The 13593-nt window shown below is 40.8% G+C and overlaps 1 protein-coding gene across 6 annotated transcripts in view; it reads left to right on the plus strand.

Moving 5' to 3' along the window:
- The window catches only part of LOC137594914 (tensin-2-like), a 32447-nt gene that overhangs the window by 15080 nt on the left and 3774 nt on the right, over window positions 1–13593 (plus strand). For 3 of the 6 annotated variants that reach the window (XM_068314557.1, XM_068314554.1, XM_068314559.1), the window contains 22 exons: window positions 2180–2212; window positions 2310–2359; window positions 2483–2666; window positions 2830–2880; window positions 3032–3154; window positions 3246–3310; window positions 3593–3676; window positions 3775–3887; window positions 4055–4115; window positions 4344–4419; window positions 4910–5039; window positions 5449–5514; window positions 5638–5754; window positions 5854–7248; window positions 7379–7520; window positions 7614–8467; window positions 8690–8821; window positions 10725–10817; window positions 10981–11058; window positions 11241–11318; window positions 11488–11656; window positions 11805–11873. In XM_068314557.1, the coding sequence (XP_068170658.1) occupies window positions 2180–2212; window positions 2310–2359; window positions 2483–2666; window positions 2830–2880; window positions 3032–3154; window positions 3246–3310; window positions 3593–3676; window positions 3775–3887; window positions 4055–4115; window positions 4344–4419; window positions 4910–5039; window positions 5449–5514; window positions 5638–5754; window positions 5854–7248; window positions 7379–7520; window positions 7614–8467; window positions 8690–8821; window positions 10725–10817; window positions 10981–11058; window positions 11241–11318; window positions 11488–11656; window positions 11805–11873 (4163 nt within the window). The remainder of the gene's footprint in view (window positions 1–2179; window positions 2213–2309; window positions 2360–2482; window positions 2667–2829; window positions 2881–3031; window positions 3155–3245; window positions 3311–3592; window positions 3677–3774; window positions 3888–4054; window positions 4116–4343; window positions 4420–4909; window positions 5040–5448; window positions 5515–5637; window positions 5755–5853; window positions 7249–7378; window positions 7521–7613; window positions 8468–8689; window positions 8822–10724; window positions 10818–10980; window positions 11059–11240; window positions 11319–11487; window positions 11657–11804; window positions 11874–13593) is intronic. The other 3 variants (XM_068314556.1, XM_068314558.1, XM_068314555.1) reach the window with 2 other exon arrangements.

The following is a 13593-nucleotide window of genomic DNA, read 5'->3' on the forward strand; positions in this document are numbered from 1 at the left end:
GTTGTTTCTTCCTAAAGCATATCACTTCATCCCCTTAGCCACCATTATAAAATTTATAACAAGAGGGTTCAACCCTTTGGCTGAATTGTTCATGTGGTTAAATTGCCACTTTAGCTTTTATTACATGTTTATGATCTTCTACACTTACTCACTGGAAAAAACAATTCTTAAAATGACTTTGACTCAGATACAGATTGTGGATTTTAAACAGCTAATAAACAAATATACAGAGAGTGGTTGTCTGTCTGTATGAGATAACTACAGCAAAAATCACAGTATAGATGTTTTAACTTTGTCTGTTCAGTCGTAACACGGTTTGTGGAATCTTCTCTACTATGAAGGAGCCAAATACGTCATGGCCCCTTCACTCCTCCCTTTACTCATTCCTCCCTGTGTTTATGTTTCCCCACATTTCCCCCATCATACTCCCTTAAAAACTCTGTTTTTCTCAGAAACACATCACAGAGTCTGTGTGTGCAGTGAAATCAGAAAACCAAGTCTTCTGCTTATGCATTCTGAAAGAGATCCCATACTCTGGGATGACGACAAATCTCTGAACAATCTCTTTGAAGCAAAAAAACAAATATAAGGATTGAGGTGCTTTGAATCTGTTCTGGTTATGTACAATTTAAGATTTTTATGTAGAGAATAATCAGCTGCGTTTTGGGGTAAGTTAATAAAATCTGCAATATTGAATACCCACTTTTATTTAATTACTTCCTGTTTTTGAAAGTCTGCATTGTGCAAAAATTGTGGCAAGCATACTTTTTTTTAATGAAAGTTAGCCAAGGAGTGTGTTGTCTACGAACTGATCCTCAAAACCAATATATTCCCAGAAATAGCTTTTGTTCTGTAGGTTCTCAGTCATCCAGATTGAGAAGAGCAAAAGAATCAGCAGGACTTGCTTAAGGTTGGTAGAAGAACTAAACAAGCCTTTTGGAAGAGATCAAATATTTTCATCCAAACTTAAGCGAGTCCAGTTGATTCTTTTTGCTCTTCTTGATTTACCTAGAAGTGATGACATCACTTGAAAATGTACTAACTTACAACTGATCAATATTTCACGCACACTTTGTTTATTTATGCACAGCTGCTGTGGTTTTTGTGAGGTTGTTTCAGTCGTAGATCATTCTGATTGTCAGGCATTTGATGTGTTAACCTGTTGTGTGACACCTGTCGGCACCGGTCAGAGGGCAGCTCAGCTGTCAGTCAGTCTCAGGGACATTTCACAGGTCACAAGCTGACAAGGTTTCAAATGGCAGGTCAGACCCCCTGGTTGTCTAGTCGTATTGAACACTTCATTTCATTCCTTGGGTTAACTCCTTCATTTTCCATTGTGTTTGTCGATCGATGTCATCGATTCATATATTTGATTATGAATTTTCTGTGACAATGAAACTTCACAGAAGCCTTAACATTCCAGCTTCTTCTGGACTGTCACCTCTGACTCAACTGCCCTTATAATAAACAGTCGGGGAAAGAAGAATGTTCATAAAGTCTATCCCAGTCTATTTATATATTAGTGACTGCAGCCTGCCTAAATGACCTCAGCTCCCCCTCTGTTTGTCTTTGCATACGTTAGTTTGTTCTTTCGGCTCACCAGCAGAGCTGCATGCCACATGTTATCATCCTTCAGTCAACTTTCCACATCTGTCTCCTCTCCTACTTCTTTTTGATCCAAAACGAAAAACTACTATCATTTTTATGATTGGGAATCCCGTTAAACTGAGCACCATCCATTTGGTAAGTGAGAAAAGAAAAGTGAAAGTTATTCTCATTTGCGTTGATATGCATGAAGTTGCTTCAAACGAGGTTTGTCATTATGAATATGCATCTGTTATTGTGTACCAGTCTGCTGGTGCACACGTCACTAGCCCATCTTGACAAGCAGCCAAATCTGTGTCGACAGCTTTGTCTTCAAACCAGCTGCTCTAGACGAAAGAGTGAAAGTAAGAATTATTCCTGCTCTCGTCTCCGTCAGTCCTCCTACCATCCCTTCATCTGCACCACTGGAGTAGAACCAAGAGCACTGAAAACAAGCACATGACTCAACATGTGCCGGGTTCATTCGCTGTATGTGTTTGTCTGTGTGTACGTGCACTCATGTTTGTGTGTTTGTGCATATGTATATGTTTATGTGACTGCTGCAAAGACTAAAAATGCCCTAACTCTCTTTCAGGTGACTTCCACCTGTACCTCACCACCTGACCTGGTAAGTGCATACATGTCTTTGAAATTTTGTAACCTCCAAACAACAAGAGTTATGGGTTTGTCACCCATCTTTCTTTGTATGACTGTTTATTTCTCAGCACGGTTCTTATAAATCTACACAACAGGGGAAGGGAGGCTCCATACCAAGGTAAGAAAATAACTGATTTACAGTCAGTCAGAAGAAAAGTTTCACATAAAATGCAAATGCATTTAAACTTAAAAAGCTTATTGGATGTTTGGGTTGCAATAAAACCTGTTCTTAAATCACCAGGGGTAAAAGTGTGGAACAAGCGATGGAGCATGTGATGGATCGCCACTATGACTTTGACCTCACCTACATCACAGAGAGGATTATCTCTGTCTTTTTCACGCCGGATCTAGAGGAGCAGCGATACCGCAGAAACCTGCAGGAAGTGGCGTCCATGCTTAAATCCAAGCACCAAGACAAGTTTTTGGTTTGTCAAAAAAACTGAAAACATAACATACATATTTGATACCTCTTATTGTAATCTATTAGTACGTGGACAACCTGGTTCGTATGTCCTTTGTTCATATTTTCAGTGTGTGGTTCATTGTAAAACACATTTTATGACAGATCATTTTATTTGTCTTTTCCAGCTATTAAATTTATCAGAGAAGAGGCATGAAATTACCAGACTCAACCCAAAGGTACAAGTATTACACATGACTTGGGCTACAGAAACACAACAGAAAAAAATAAACTACGAACATGATCACTATGTGTTTTCAAGGTTAATGAATGTGTTTGACTCATTTGTAGAGCAGATTTTGAAAGCAACTCTTCTCCCCTGTGATCCAGGTGCAGGATTATGGCTGGCCGGACTTTCATGCCCCACCCCTGGACAGGATCTGTGCCGTCTGTAAAGCGATGGAGAACTGTCTGACGTCTGACCCTCAAAACGTAGTCGTTCTCCACTGCAAGGTCAGTGAAATCTAAATACACACCTGGCAGCTTAATCGTGAAATTTGTGCCAAAAAAGTATTCATTGTCACTTTGATCGGTGTTTCGACAGGGTAATAAAGGGAAGACGGGGGTCATCGTTGCAGCCTACATGCACTACAGCAAGATATCAGCTGGGTAATTGGCATCATTATTAGGATAATGACACGCTCATTATATGAACATATGCAATGATAAATTAACTGTGGTGATTTTACAGCTGCCATCAAATGTTCTCTTCTGTCAAGAAAATCTGGATCCCAACATTTTTGACAGTTTGCTCATGAGGAAATAATGTTGACGTAACAACCATAATGTATTATAAAGGTGTACATCTCATCTGCTCCAGAGAACACGTAGTAAACTTTTGCCTGCATTCGTCTGTAATAAGGTATTTATTAAGCATGTCTGTAACTGCAGGGTGGACCAGGTACTCACCACAGTTGCAATGAGAAAATTCTGTGAAGAACAAGTTTCGTCTTCCCTACAGCCCTCTCAAAAAAGGCACGAGACACTTATATATTTCTGTATTACCTCCACTACCATATATCATGTCTTTCACTGCTCTAACACCACATCATTATCTCACCTATCTTATTCAGGTACATCTACTACTTCAGCAGTTTGCTGTCTGGTAGCATCAAAATGAACAGCAGTCCTCTGTTCCTCCACCAGATTCTCATTCCATCACTGCCAAACTTCCAAGTGGGAGGAGGTCTGTTTTACACACCCTAATTTTGCATAATTGCTTGCAGTAGTTTTGTGGTAATTCAATTCTATAAATTATTAACAGAAAGGATTAAACATGTTAATGAAAAAACAATGAGTCCTTTGTTTCCTTTTTTTTGTGTTTTTTCTCCTATATTCCTGTTTTGACTGCAGGTTTCTACCCTTTCCTGAAAATCTACCAGTCTCTCCAGCTGGTTTACACCTCAGGCATCTAGTAAGTACATGGACAGTTGACCGGTTGTACTAGCAGACACATTTTCTTCATATGTCTAACTGACACCTGATGTCTATACAATTGATGTCTATGTTTAGATGTGGGCTGGTCTTTGCTTATGTTGAAGTTAATGTTGTTTATCACTCTTTGACCCGACTGAGACATGTTTTGACTGGTTTTATGTATGTTTTGAACTGGTGCGGCTGCTTTTCATTTGTGTGTGTCCAGTGATCCACAGAGTTCCAGGGCAAGGAAGCTTTGTGTGACTATAGAGCCAGCACTTCTATTAAAAGGGGACATTATGGTGAGAGATGACTTATCTTTAACTGTTTGTACTTCATTAGGAACTTGACAGTTGTTTGCAAACTTTCTACATACAGAACATCACTGCAGTTACTGCATTAAGTGTATTTTGTGTTTTTGTTAGCTAAACACTATCGTCTGTCTTTCACTCCTGTGAATTAAACTTCAGTTTTCTATCCTGTGTTCGATGTACTCTTTAAACTTTTCTTTTAAAAAGTGCTTGAGTTTTGTTAAATCACTCAAGTTACAGATCACCTAAGATAATTGTTATGCATAGTTAATTTCTTTCTTCCACTGTCGTGCTTGTCTTTAAAAGGTTATAAGTAGTTATCTCTGAGATACCACAAAATGATGGCACACGGCAGCATAATACAGTGGTTTAAAAAGCAAATGAAAAACATCATATTATTTTGTGTTTCAGTTGTCTACCAAAATCATTTTTTCGAGACATTCCCTGTAAGATGATCATTCTCCGACATAATTCTATACAGGTCAAATGCTACCACCGGAGAAGTCAAGCAGCAGAGAGGGAGGTGGTGTTCAGAGTCCAGTTCCACACTTGCACGGTTCATGGAGCCCAGCTGTGGTTTGGAAAGACTGAACTGGACCTGGCGTGCACAGGTAAAAACATCAGATGGTTTTCTTAAGACATGAGTGAGCAGGAGCAGTTTCCAGTTTTTGGACAGTTATAAAGGTATTGTCAAGAGAACTAAAAAATAACTATACCGTATACAAATTAACTATGACCGGTGACTCAAAGCAAAACAATCTTTCAGCAGAGAGTTGAAACAAAACATTCTTTCGTTTTCAATAAACGCTTCTTCCGCTGTTGCAGGTCGCCAGGTTGCATTTTCAAAATATTTTATTGTTTACCTGTCACTTGGGGTGAATTAGCAAATCACCGTGTAGCCTTTAGTTCAATTTAAAATAGTGTTCTTATTCACTTGTCCATGTGTTTTTTTTAATGTCTCTTTTGTAACAAAGATGGCCGCACATGTTAGTTATTGCCTTTATGCTGATCTGTCTGTAGATGACAGGTTCCCTCCAGATGCTGCAGTCGAGTTTATCTTCTCCAGTGGCCCAGAGAAAATGAACGGTGAATAGAATCACTCTCCTATCTTTGTGTCTTTGTCGTTTAGTCCTTTGGTACATTTTGTTCAACTGATCTTTGTCATTTCACATCTTCATGTGTTTCATATTAAAATGTCTGCTTTCCAAGGTCGAGAACAGAGCAAGAATGACACCTCTGTCAAAGTTCATTATAACACCTCAGACCCTGTGGTCAAATGGGATTCGTATGAAAACTTCAACTTGCATCACCAAGACAGCATGGAAAGTAAGAATTATATCCACACATTCAAGTGGAAAAGTCAACTTTATGAGCAGAAGTTAAGTATTATATTTAAGCATTTCTTCTTTTTGTTGTTTTTACCAGATATTTGTCATACGAGGGGCCCTTTGGACGGCAGCTTGTACGCCCAAGTGAGGAAACGTCGTGGGCCAGGCTCATCTGCCTCAGCGGTTTCAACTAATGGATACCTCACTAGCAGCCCAACAGTCAAGCCTCAAACTGCCAACCAAGCTCATACTGTCACCAACACATCTGACTGCAGTCATTCTCTCATCCCCTCTGACCAACCGGCTCCTTCCACAACCTGCCCTGTCAGAGAAAGCACTGACTACCTGTTGAGGAAAGGAGACAAGGAAGATGGGGTAAAGGAGAAAACACAACAGAAAGAAAAGGATAGAGAAACGGCCATTTTAGATGATGGAGACCCATCAAGTCCTCAGGGTTTGAGGCGAGAGCACTCATGTTATGGTTGTGCAGGTAAAAAGTGTGGTGATGTTGGGTGGGAGAAGGCACGAGAGGCCTGTCTTTCCAACAGCCGCTGTCTTGGCCAGTGTAGCATCAAAAAACATCCAAAAAGTCAAACTCTTCCAGCTTTACCAACGAAATCTATGTCCCCACCTTCACATTCAACTCATTTTGAACTCTGTCATCGACAAAGTGCCCATCCTTTACCAGAGTTACCATGGGAACGTCCACTACCACCCCCACCCCTGCCCTGTCTCGTCAGGCCTTGCTACCCTTATTCCACTGAATGCATCCACCCACACAGCCACACCCTTCCAACCTCAAACAGACTCTGCCCTGGGGAAGAATGTAACTTCTTCAGTTATTCCAGCCACAATGCAGCCTCTCACCTCTCCCATCAGTCACTACCCTCCAGCCCCTACAGGGAAATGTTCTTCAGCTCTCCAACCCCATGTTCTGGCTGCTCATGTCGGGATTGCTCAAGTCGGCGAGAACACCAATCAGCCTCAGTCACATTCCACCCAATGAAAATGGACCAACTGGAAAATTCTCACTGGTCATCAGTAGGAGGGCTACAGCAAACAAGAGAAGGGCCTCAATTATGGAACAGAGAAAATCAATGGGAGGTGGCAAGAGAGGTGGGAAACTGGCAGTGTAAATCTGCCATGCAAACTTTTTGCGGCTGTCACTCCACTTTAGATCAGGGTCCAAACCCAGAACCTTCTAGATTTACAATTGGGGCACACCAGGGCTACCCCACCCCCAAGTCACTGATGGATGTGCGGCATGGAGCCAGCAGTGGGTACCACACCCCTCCTCAGCCTCGCCTCTCCTGTCCCTGCTCACCTTACCAGTCATCTCCAGCCGAGAGCCATGAGAGTCGGGGTTATACCTCAGGGTACCACTCTGGATCTGTCTCACCTCTGCCAACTAGTAGCCCCTCTCCTGGAAGGGGTAGGCTACCTGATGCCCCCTCTGAATCTAGGGAAACCGAGCCTGTTGAGCATCACAAAGGTGAACAACAGACACAATCAGGATTGCATTTTTTTCTTCTACATTTAACTTTTGTCATGTCTTTATCACTTACCTTTTTAAAATGTTTTTCATATATCTTTAATCCATCTGTTTTTCTTACTTCTCAAAGTGAAACATGCCATGGCTGATGACATATCCCAGGCATTTGTGGTTAAATCAGACTCCAATAGTCAAACAAGCATCCCAGCACAGGACTCTGATCATGACTACACAATTATTGGTGGCAGCAGTCCCACACATACAGAAGATAGGTGAGTGAAAATTTTTGTGTACAAATACTGAAAATAAAACTACATTTATATAGAGTTGAAGATAATTTTTTTATATGCTATACTTTTTCTTAGTGTCATTGCCAATAGCCCTCCTCAAAGCAAAGAATCCTCCACTCATCTAGAGTCCAACAGATATAATGACAAAACTATCAAACCAGTACCAAGTGAAACTCAAACCCAAAGGTCCAGCATGTCCATCAACTCCACACAAACATTAAAGGAGAATTTTAATTCTGATGGTAAATTTGAGGCTGCCAAAATCTCAGGAGATGCAGAGGGATCTAATCAACCACAGCCTTCAAGATATGCCACTGTCTTCATTGCCCCGATTCAAGTTCAACTGAATGGCTCTGCCCTTCCTAGTGATATCCCACCAGAGAGCAGCAGAGATGCATCCATGAACCCTTCTCTCAATCTCAATTCTAGCCCTTCAACCACTTCCCCAAATTGTCATGTTGACTCCATGGACATCCAATTATCTCCTCAGGAGTCCAAATCAGGAAAAGACATAGAAGGACAAAGACTGACTCCAGACAAAGACAGCGCAACTGAGGCCAAACCACCATCACCTGTCCCTGATGGATATAGCACACCAACCTTCCCTTTGGCATCCTGCTATTATCCTTTATTAAACGTCCCTCATGTCCCATACACTGGGTACACTGCAGTCACCATCCCTGCCACCCAGCCACCACTCCCTGAGAAGAAACGAACTTCAACCACACCAGGATCCCTGAACGGACACAATTCTCTACTCCGGGCCTCCTCAGCTCCTCCTCCAACCCATAACAATACTTCAGTGGGAGAGCAGAAATGGGGGTCTACACAGCACAACTGTAGAGAGGAGGCAGACATCCGAGTCAATGCTAAGTTTGTCCAGGACAGCTCCAAGTACTGGTACAAACCAAGCATTTCCAGAAATCAAGGTGAGGTTGTGATGAAGGATGATGAGGGTTAGACAGTATTTATCAATATCTTTACCAAACAGTCCTATTATGACCACTATTTGATTGATTGCGTGACGCAGTATAGTGAAACTTAACAGACCTTAACAGAAACAAAACGATGTCCTCAGATTTATATTGTTATTGTTGTTTCTCTTGTTGCACATTACAAAAACCCTCTCTAATGTATCCTCTCTACTGTAGCCATAGCTGTTTTGAAGGAGAAGGAACCAGGAACATTCCTCATCAGAGACAGTAACTCCTTCCAGGGGGCCTATGGCCTGGCTCTCAAAGTTGCAACCACACCTCCTAATGTTAACGTCATTGGCAGCAAAGGTACCCATTTCAAATGTGTTGATAATTGACTTTTTTTTAGCTATTTCATGTACAAAATGTTGTTGCAGTTGTAAACAATACTATTAATAACAGCCTAATTGTATTTAAATAATTCCTGAAGGCTGAATCTGAAACAATTTGATGTACAGTATGTTTAGTGTATGAAGATGTTTCACCTTCTCATTGAAAAACATTTCTTCAATTCTCACTAACTGTTAAAAAGCTCATATCCCTTTTAAATCTGATTAAAATAATTTCCATAAAATTCTACATATATTTTTTGAAACTGTAGAATTTATTGGACCTAATGACAAAATTTTGAAAAAAAAAAATTAAATATCAATTTACTTATGAGTCTGCGATATATTCGGAATTTTTGTGCAAATTATATTCATAGGTTTTTATAGGAACATATAAAACACAAAACTTGTTACACATAAAATTCTGAGTTTCCATTGAACTTTTCTTCAGGTAATTTCAAACACATTTCATTTTCCACAATGTCATACGTGTTAACTATCTGCTGAAACGAAGCTTTCACACAGCAATGAGATACAAACCCAGCACTGGACTTGACATAGTGGAAGAGAAACCTTTCACTTAGTTCTGTTCATTTTATGGCTTACAGTCTCTTTAGTTTGCATTGTGATAGACCTGAAAGCAGCTTCTGTCTGTGCTCAAGCAATGGTGGGCCTAATCTTTCTCACAGAAAACATGGGTGCAGTGCTTGCATCTTTGTTGGACTTCCCGTAATGGAAGATGATCGATGCCATCCTTTGACACCTGATTTAGCCTTTTCCTGCTCTTATGTGAGAGATACTAACAGCAGCTTCATGGGTTTGTGTTTGGAGCTTAATTACTGCATGTGACAGTGTGAAAACAACTGTACATACACCATCTTCACGTTCTAAAGCAGAACTTGTAAAATGTAGCTTGCATGTCCAAATTCTTTGGATGTCAACTCCTCCAACTTATTTGTTTTATATTTTGGATATTGTTTCCCAACGCTTCATAATGCACAATGGTTTCATGCCAATTGAAGGGTAGAGCTGGGTCACAGCTTTGTTGTCACATAGTGTGGTCCTGGTTCACTCTGAAAAAGAGACCCACTTCCCTTTTTTCTTCAAATCTTTTCCATCCATCACATTGCAGCCTGGGCGGCACGGTGGCGCAGTGGTTAGCGCTGTCGCCTCACAACACGGCGGGTCTGGGTTCAAGTTCCGTTCTGTGCGGAGTTCGCATCTCCCCGTGTCTGCGTGGGTTCTCTCCGGCTTCCTCCCACCTCCAAAAGTATGCGCTTCAGGTTGATTGGCCGGTCCCAAATTGCCCGTAGGAGTGAGTGTGTGTGCATGTCTTTGTGTATGGCTCTGTGGTGCACTCGCGTCGTGCCCGGAGTGTCCCCTGCCTCACGCCCTGTGCCTTCTGAGTCTTCCTCAACAAATTTATCATATAAAATGTCTGGATGCTCAAACTTTTTATCTTCTTCCACTGATACACTTTCCTTTCATTTTGCCTCTTGTTGACTGATTCCAAAACCCTGAACAGAAGTCCAGCTGCTTCAGATTCAACTTTCAAGGATTAGCATTACTGGATGAATAAATAGCTACTTTTCTACAGCCACAGTTCACTTTTGATAGATTATTCACTATTAAGTGATGACTTACTGCAGAGACATGAAAACTGTGCTTTTCACTCCTTTTGTATTTGAGTTCAGCTGATTTTATTTGGCAACAATTGTAAGACAAAAGAATAATAATTAAAGATGTTTTCAACCTTGGTTATTATTGTTAAGTGTTTCTACATACATATGTTTATAGAAGAAAAACAAATGACAGTTTTAAGACAGTCTGCTTTATTTTTGATCCTCTGTTCTCACATGTATCTCGTCTCTCCTCCATCACAGGAGATCCTATGGAACAGCTGGTGAGACACTTCCTCATCGAGACGGGCCCACGGGGAGTGAAAATCAAAGGCTGTCAAAATGAGTCCTATTTTGGTCAGTTATGTGTGAAAAAAATTTCATAATACATTTTGAAGATTCTTAAAGTGTTCATCTCTACCATTGAATTAAGAGAAAAACCCTGTTCTATTTAATTTAATATCCTGTAACATTCCATAAACATTGTTCTGTTTGACATGTTTTCTCTTCCCTGTTTCAGGTAGTTTATCTGCCCTTGTGTACCAGCATTCTATCACTCCCATCTCACTGCCATGTGCCCTTCGCATTCCAGAAAAAGGTCAAAGAAGTTATTACATTTCAATGTCTTTTTCTTATTTAATTTATATTCCCACATTAAAAGTCACACATTTAAAATGCCATTGATTGGAGACAAAGTAGCCAAAGACACTACAAACAGGTACAAACTGAAGGTTCAGCAGATTCTCTAGCTATGCATGACTGAATTCTGTGATGATTCAGACCTGGTTGGGGAGCTTCAAGAGATGCAGAGTGCAAAAAACACCAGCACAGCGGCAAACCTCCTCAAACAAGGGGCAGGTAGGATTTCATTTGATTTTGATTTAATAAACTGTGTTAGAAGAACTTAAAAAAATTTTTTTTTGACCAGCAGAGGCTGCTCACACCTCATATTTGCATTGCAACGATCTACGGTAACATTCTGTCAGTGTATATTAATCCATGTTTTGTCATTTCTCTTATAAACAAGCTTGCAATGTGCTCTACCTGAACTCTGTGGAAACCGAGTCATTGACGGGACCTGAGGCCGTCTCCAAGGCAACTAAATACACTTTGGCTCTCAGTCCCCGTCCTGCTGCAACAGTGGTCCACTTCAAAGTTTCTGCTCAGGGCATCACTCTAACGGACAGTAAACGACGGTATGTTCCACGAAAACTCAATAGATGTAATTACTTATTTTATAAAAAGGATATTTTGTTGTTGTTTGGTTGTTGTTGTTTTTTGAAAAATATGTCTAACTGCTATTCAGGCAGGAAATGGAATCTAATGCTCTGTTATGTTATAAAGGCTGTTTTTCAGGAGACATTACCCAATCAGCAGTGTGACTTTCAGCAGTCTTGGCCCACATGACCAAAGGTAGGTCAGGTCAATTGAATACAGGTCCTTTTCAAAAAATTAGCATATTGTGATGAAGTTCATTATTTTCTGTAATATAATGATAAAAATTAAGACTTTCATATATTTTAGATTCATGACACACAATTGAAGTAGTTCAAGCCATTTACTGTTTTAATATTGATGATTTCAGCAAAAAAGTAAAGAAAAACCAAAAACCCTTATCTAAAAAAATTTGCATATTTCATCCGACCAATAAAAAAAAAGTGTTTTTAATACAAAAAAAGTCAACCTCCAAATAATTTTGTTCAGTTATGCACTCAACGATTGGTCGCGAGTCCTTTTGCACAGGACTGCTTCAGTGCAGCGTAGCATGGAGGCAATCAGCCTGTGGCACTGCTGAGGTGTTATGGAGGCCCAGGATGCTTCGATAGCGGCCTTAAGCTCATCCACAGTGTTGGGTCTGGTGTCTCTCAACTTCCTCTTCACAATATCCCACAGACTCTCTATGGGGTTCAGGTCAGGACAGTTGGCAGGCCAATTGAGCACAGTAATGCCATGGTCAGTAAACCATTTACCAGTGGTTTTGGCACTGTGAGCAGGTGCCAGTTCGTGCTGAAAAATAATATCTTCATCTCCATAAAGCTTTTCAGCAGATGGAAGCATGAAGTGCTCCAAAATCTCCTGACCCTGCCCTTGATAAAACACACTGGACCAACACCAGCAGCTGACATGCCCCCCCAGACCATCACTGACTATGGGTACTTGATACTGGACTTCAGGCATTTTGGCATTTCCTTCAGCCCAGTCTTCCTCCAGACTCTGGGACCTTGATTTCTGAATGACACGCAAAATTTGCTTTCATCCGAAAAAAGTACTTTGGACCACTGAACAACAGTCCAGTGCTGCTTGTCTGTAGCCCAGGTCAGGTGCTTCTGCCGCTGCTTCTCGTTCAAAAGTTGTTTGACCTGGGGAACGCAGCACCTGTAGCCCATTTCCTGCACACACCTGTGCACAGTGGCTGTGGATGTTTCTACTCCAGACTCAGTCCGCTGCTTCCGCAGGTCCCCCAAGATCTGGAATCGGCCCTTCTGCACAATCTTTCTCAGGGTCCAGTCACCTCTTCTGGTTGTGCAGCATTTTCTGCCACACTTTTTCCTTCCCACATTCTTCCCACTGAGGTGCCTTGATACAGCACCCTGGGAATAGTCTTATTCGCTCAGAAATTTCTCTCTGTGTCTTACGCTCTTGCTTGAGGGTGTCAATGATGACCTTCTGGACAGCAGTCAGGTCGGCAGTCTTACCCATGATTGCGGTTTTGACTAATGAACCAGGCTGGGAGTTTTTAAAAGCCTCGGGAATCTTTTGCAGGTGTTAAGAGTAAATATTTTGATTCAGATGATTAGGTTAGTAGCTCAAGTAAAGTACCTTTTCATGATATGCAAATTTTTTGAGATAGGAATTTTGGGTTTTCATGAGTTGTATGCCAAAATCATCAGTACAGTGGTACCTCTACTTACGAAATTAATTGGTTCTGGAAGAAATTATGTAAGTAGAAAATTACATAAGTAGAGACGCGTTTTCCATGCAAATGCCCTAATCCGTTCCAAGCCCACAAAAATTCTGACATAAATGTTTTATAAAGCATAAAAATGCATCCAAACATGTAACAAATACATGTTACGATTAGATTATTACACAATAAATGAGAGTTGTGCATAACGTAAAAAACAAAGAATAG

The sequence above is a fragment of the Antennarius striatus genome, chromosome 5, assembly GCF_040054535.1.
Source record: "Antennarius striatus isolate MH-2024 chromosome 5, ASM4005453v1, whole genome shotgun sequence".
Lineage (NCBI taxonomy): Eukaryota > Metazoa > Chordata > Actinopteri > Lophiiformes > Antennariidae > Antennarius > Antennarius striatus.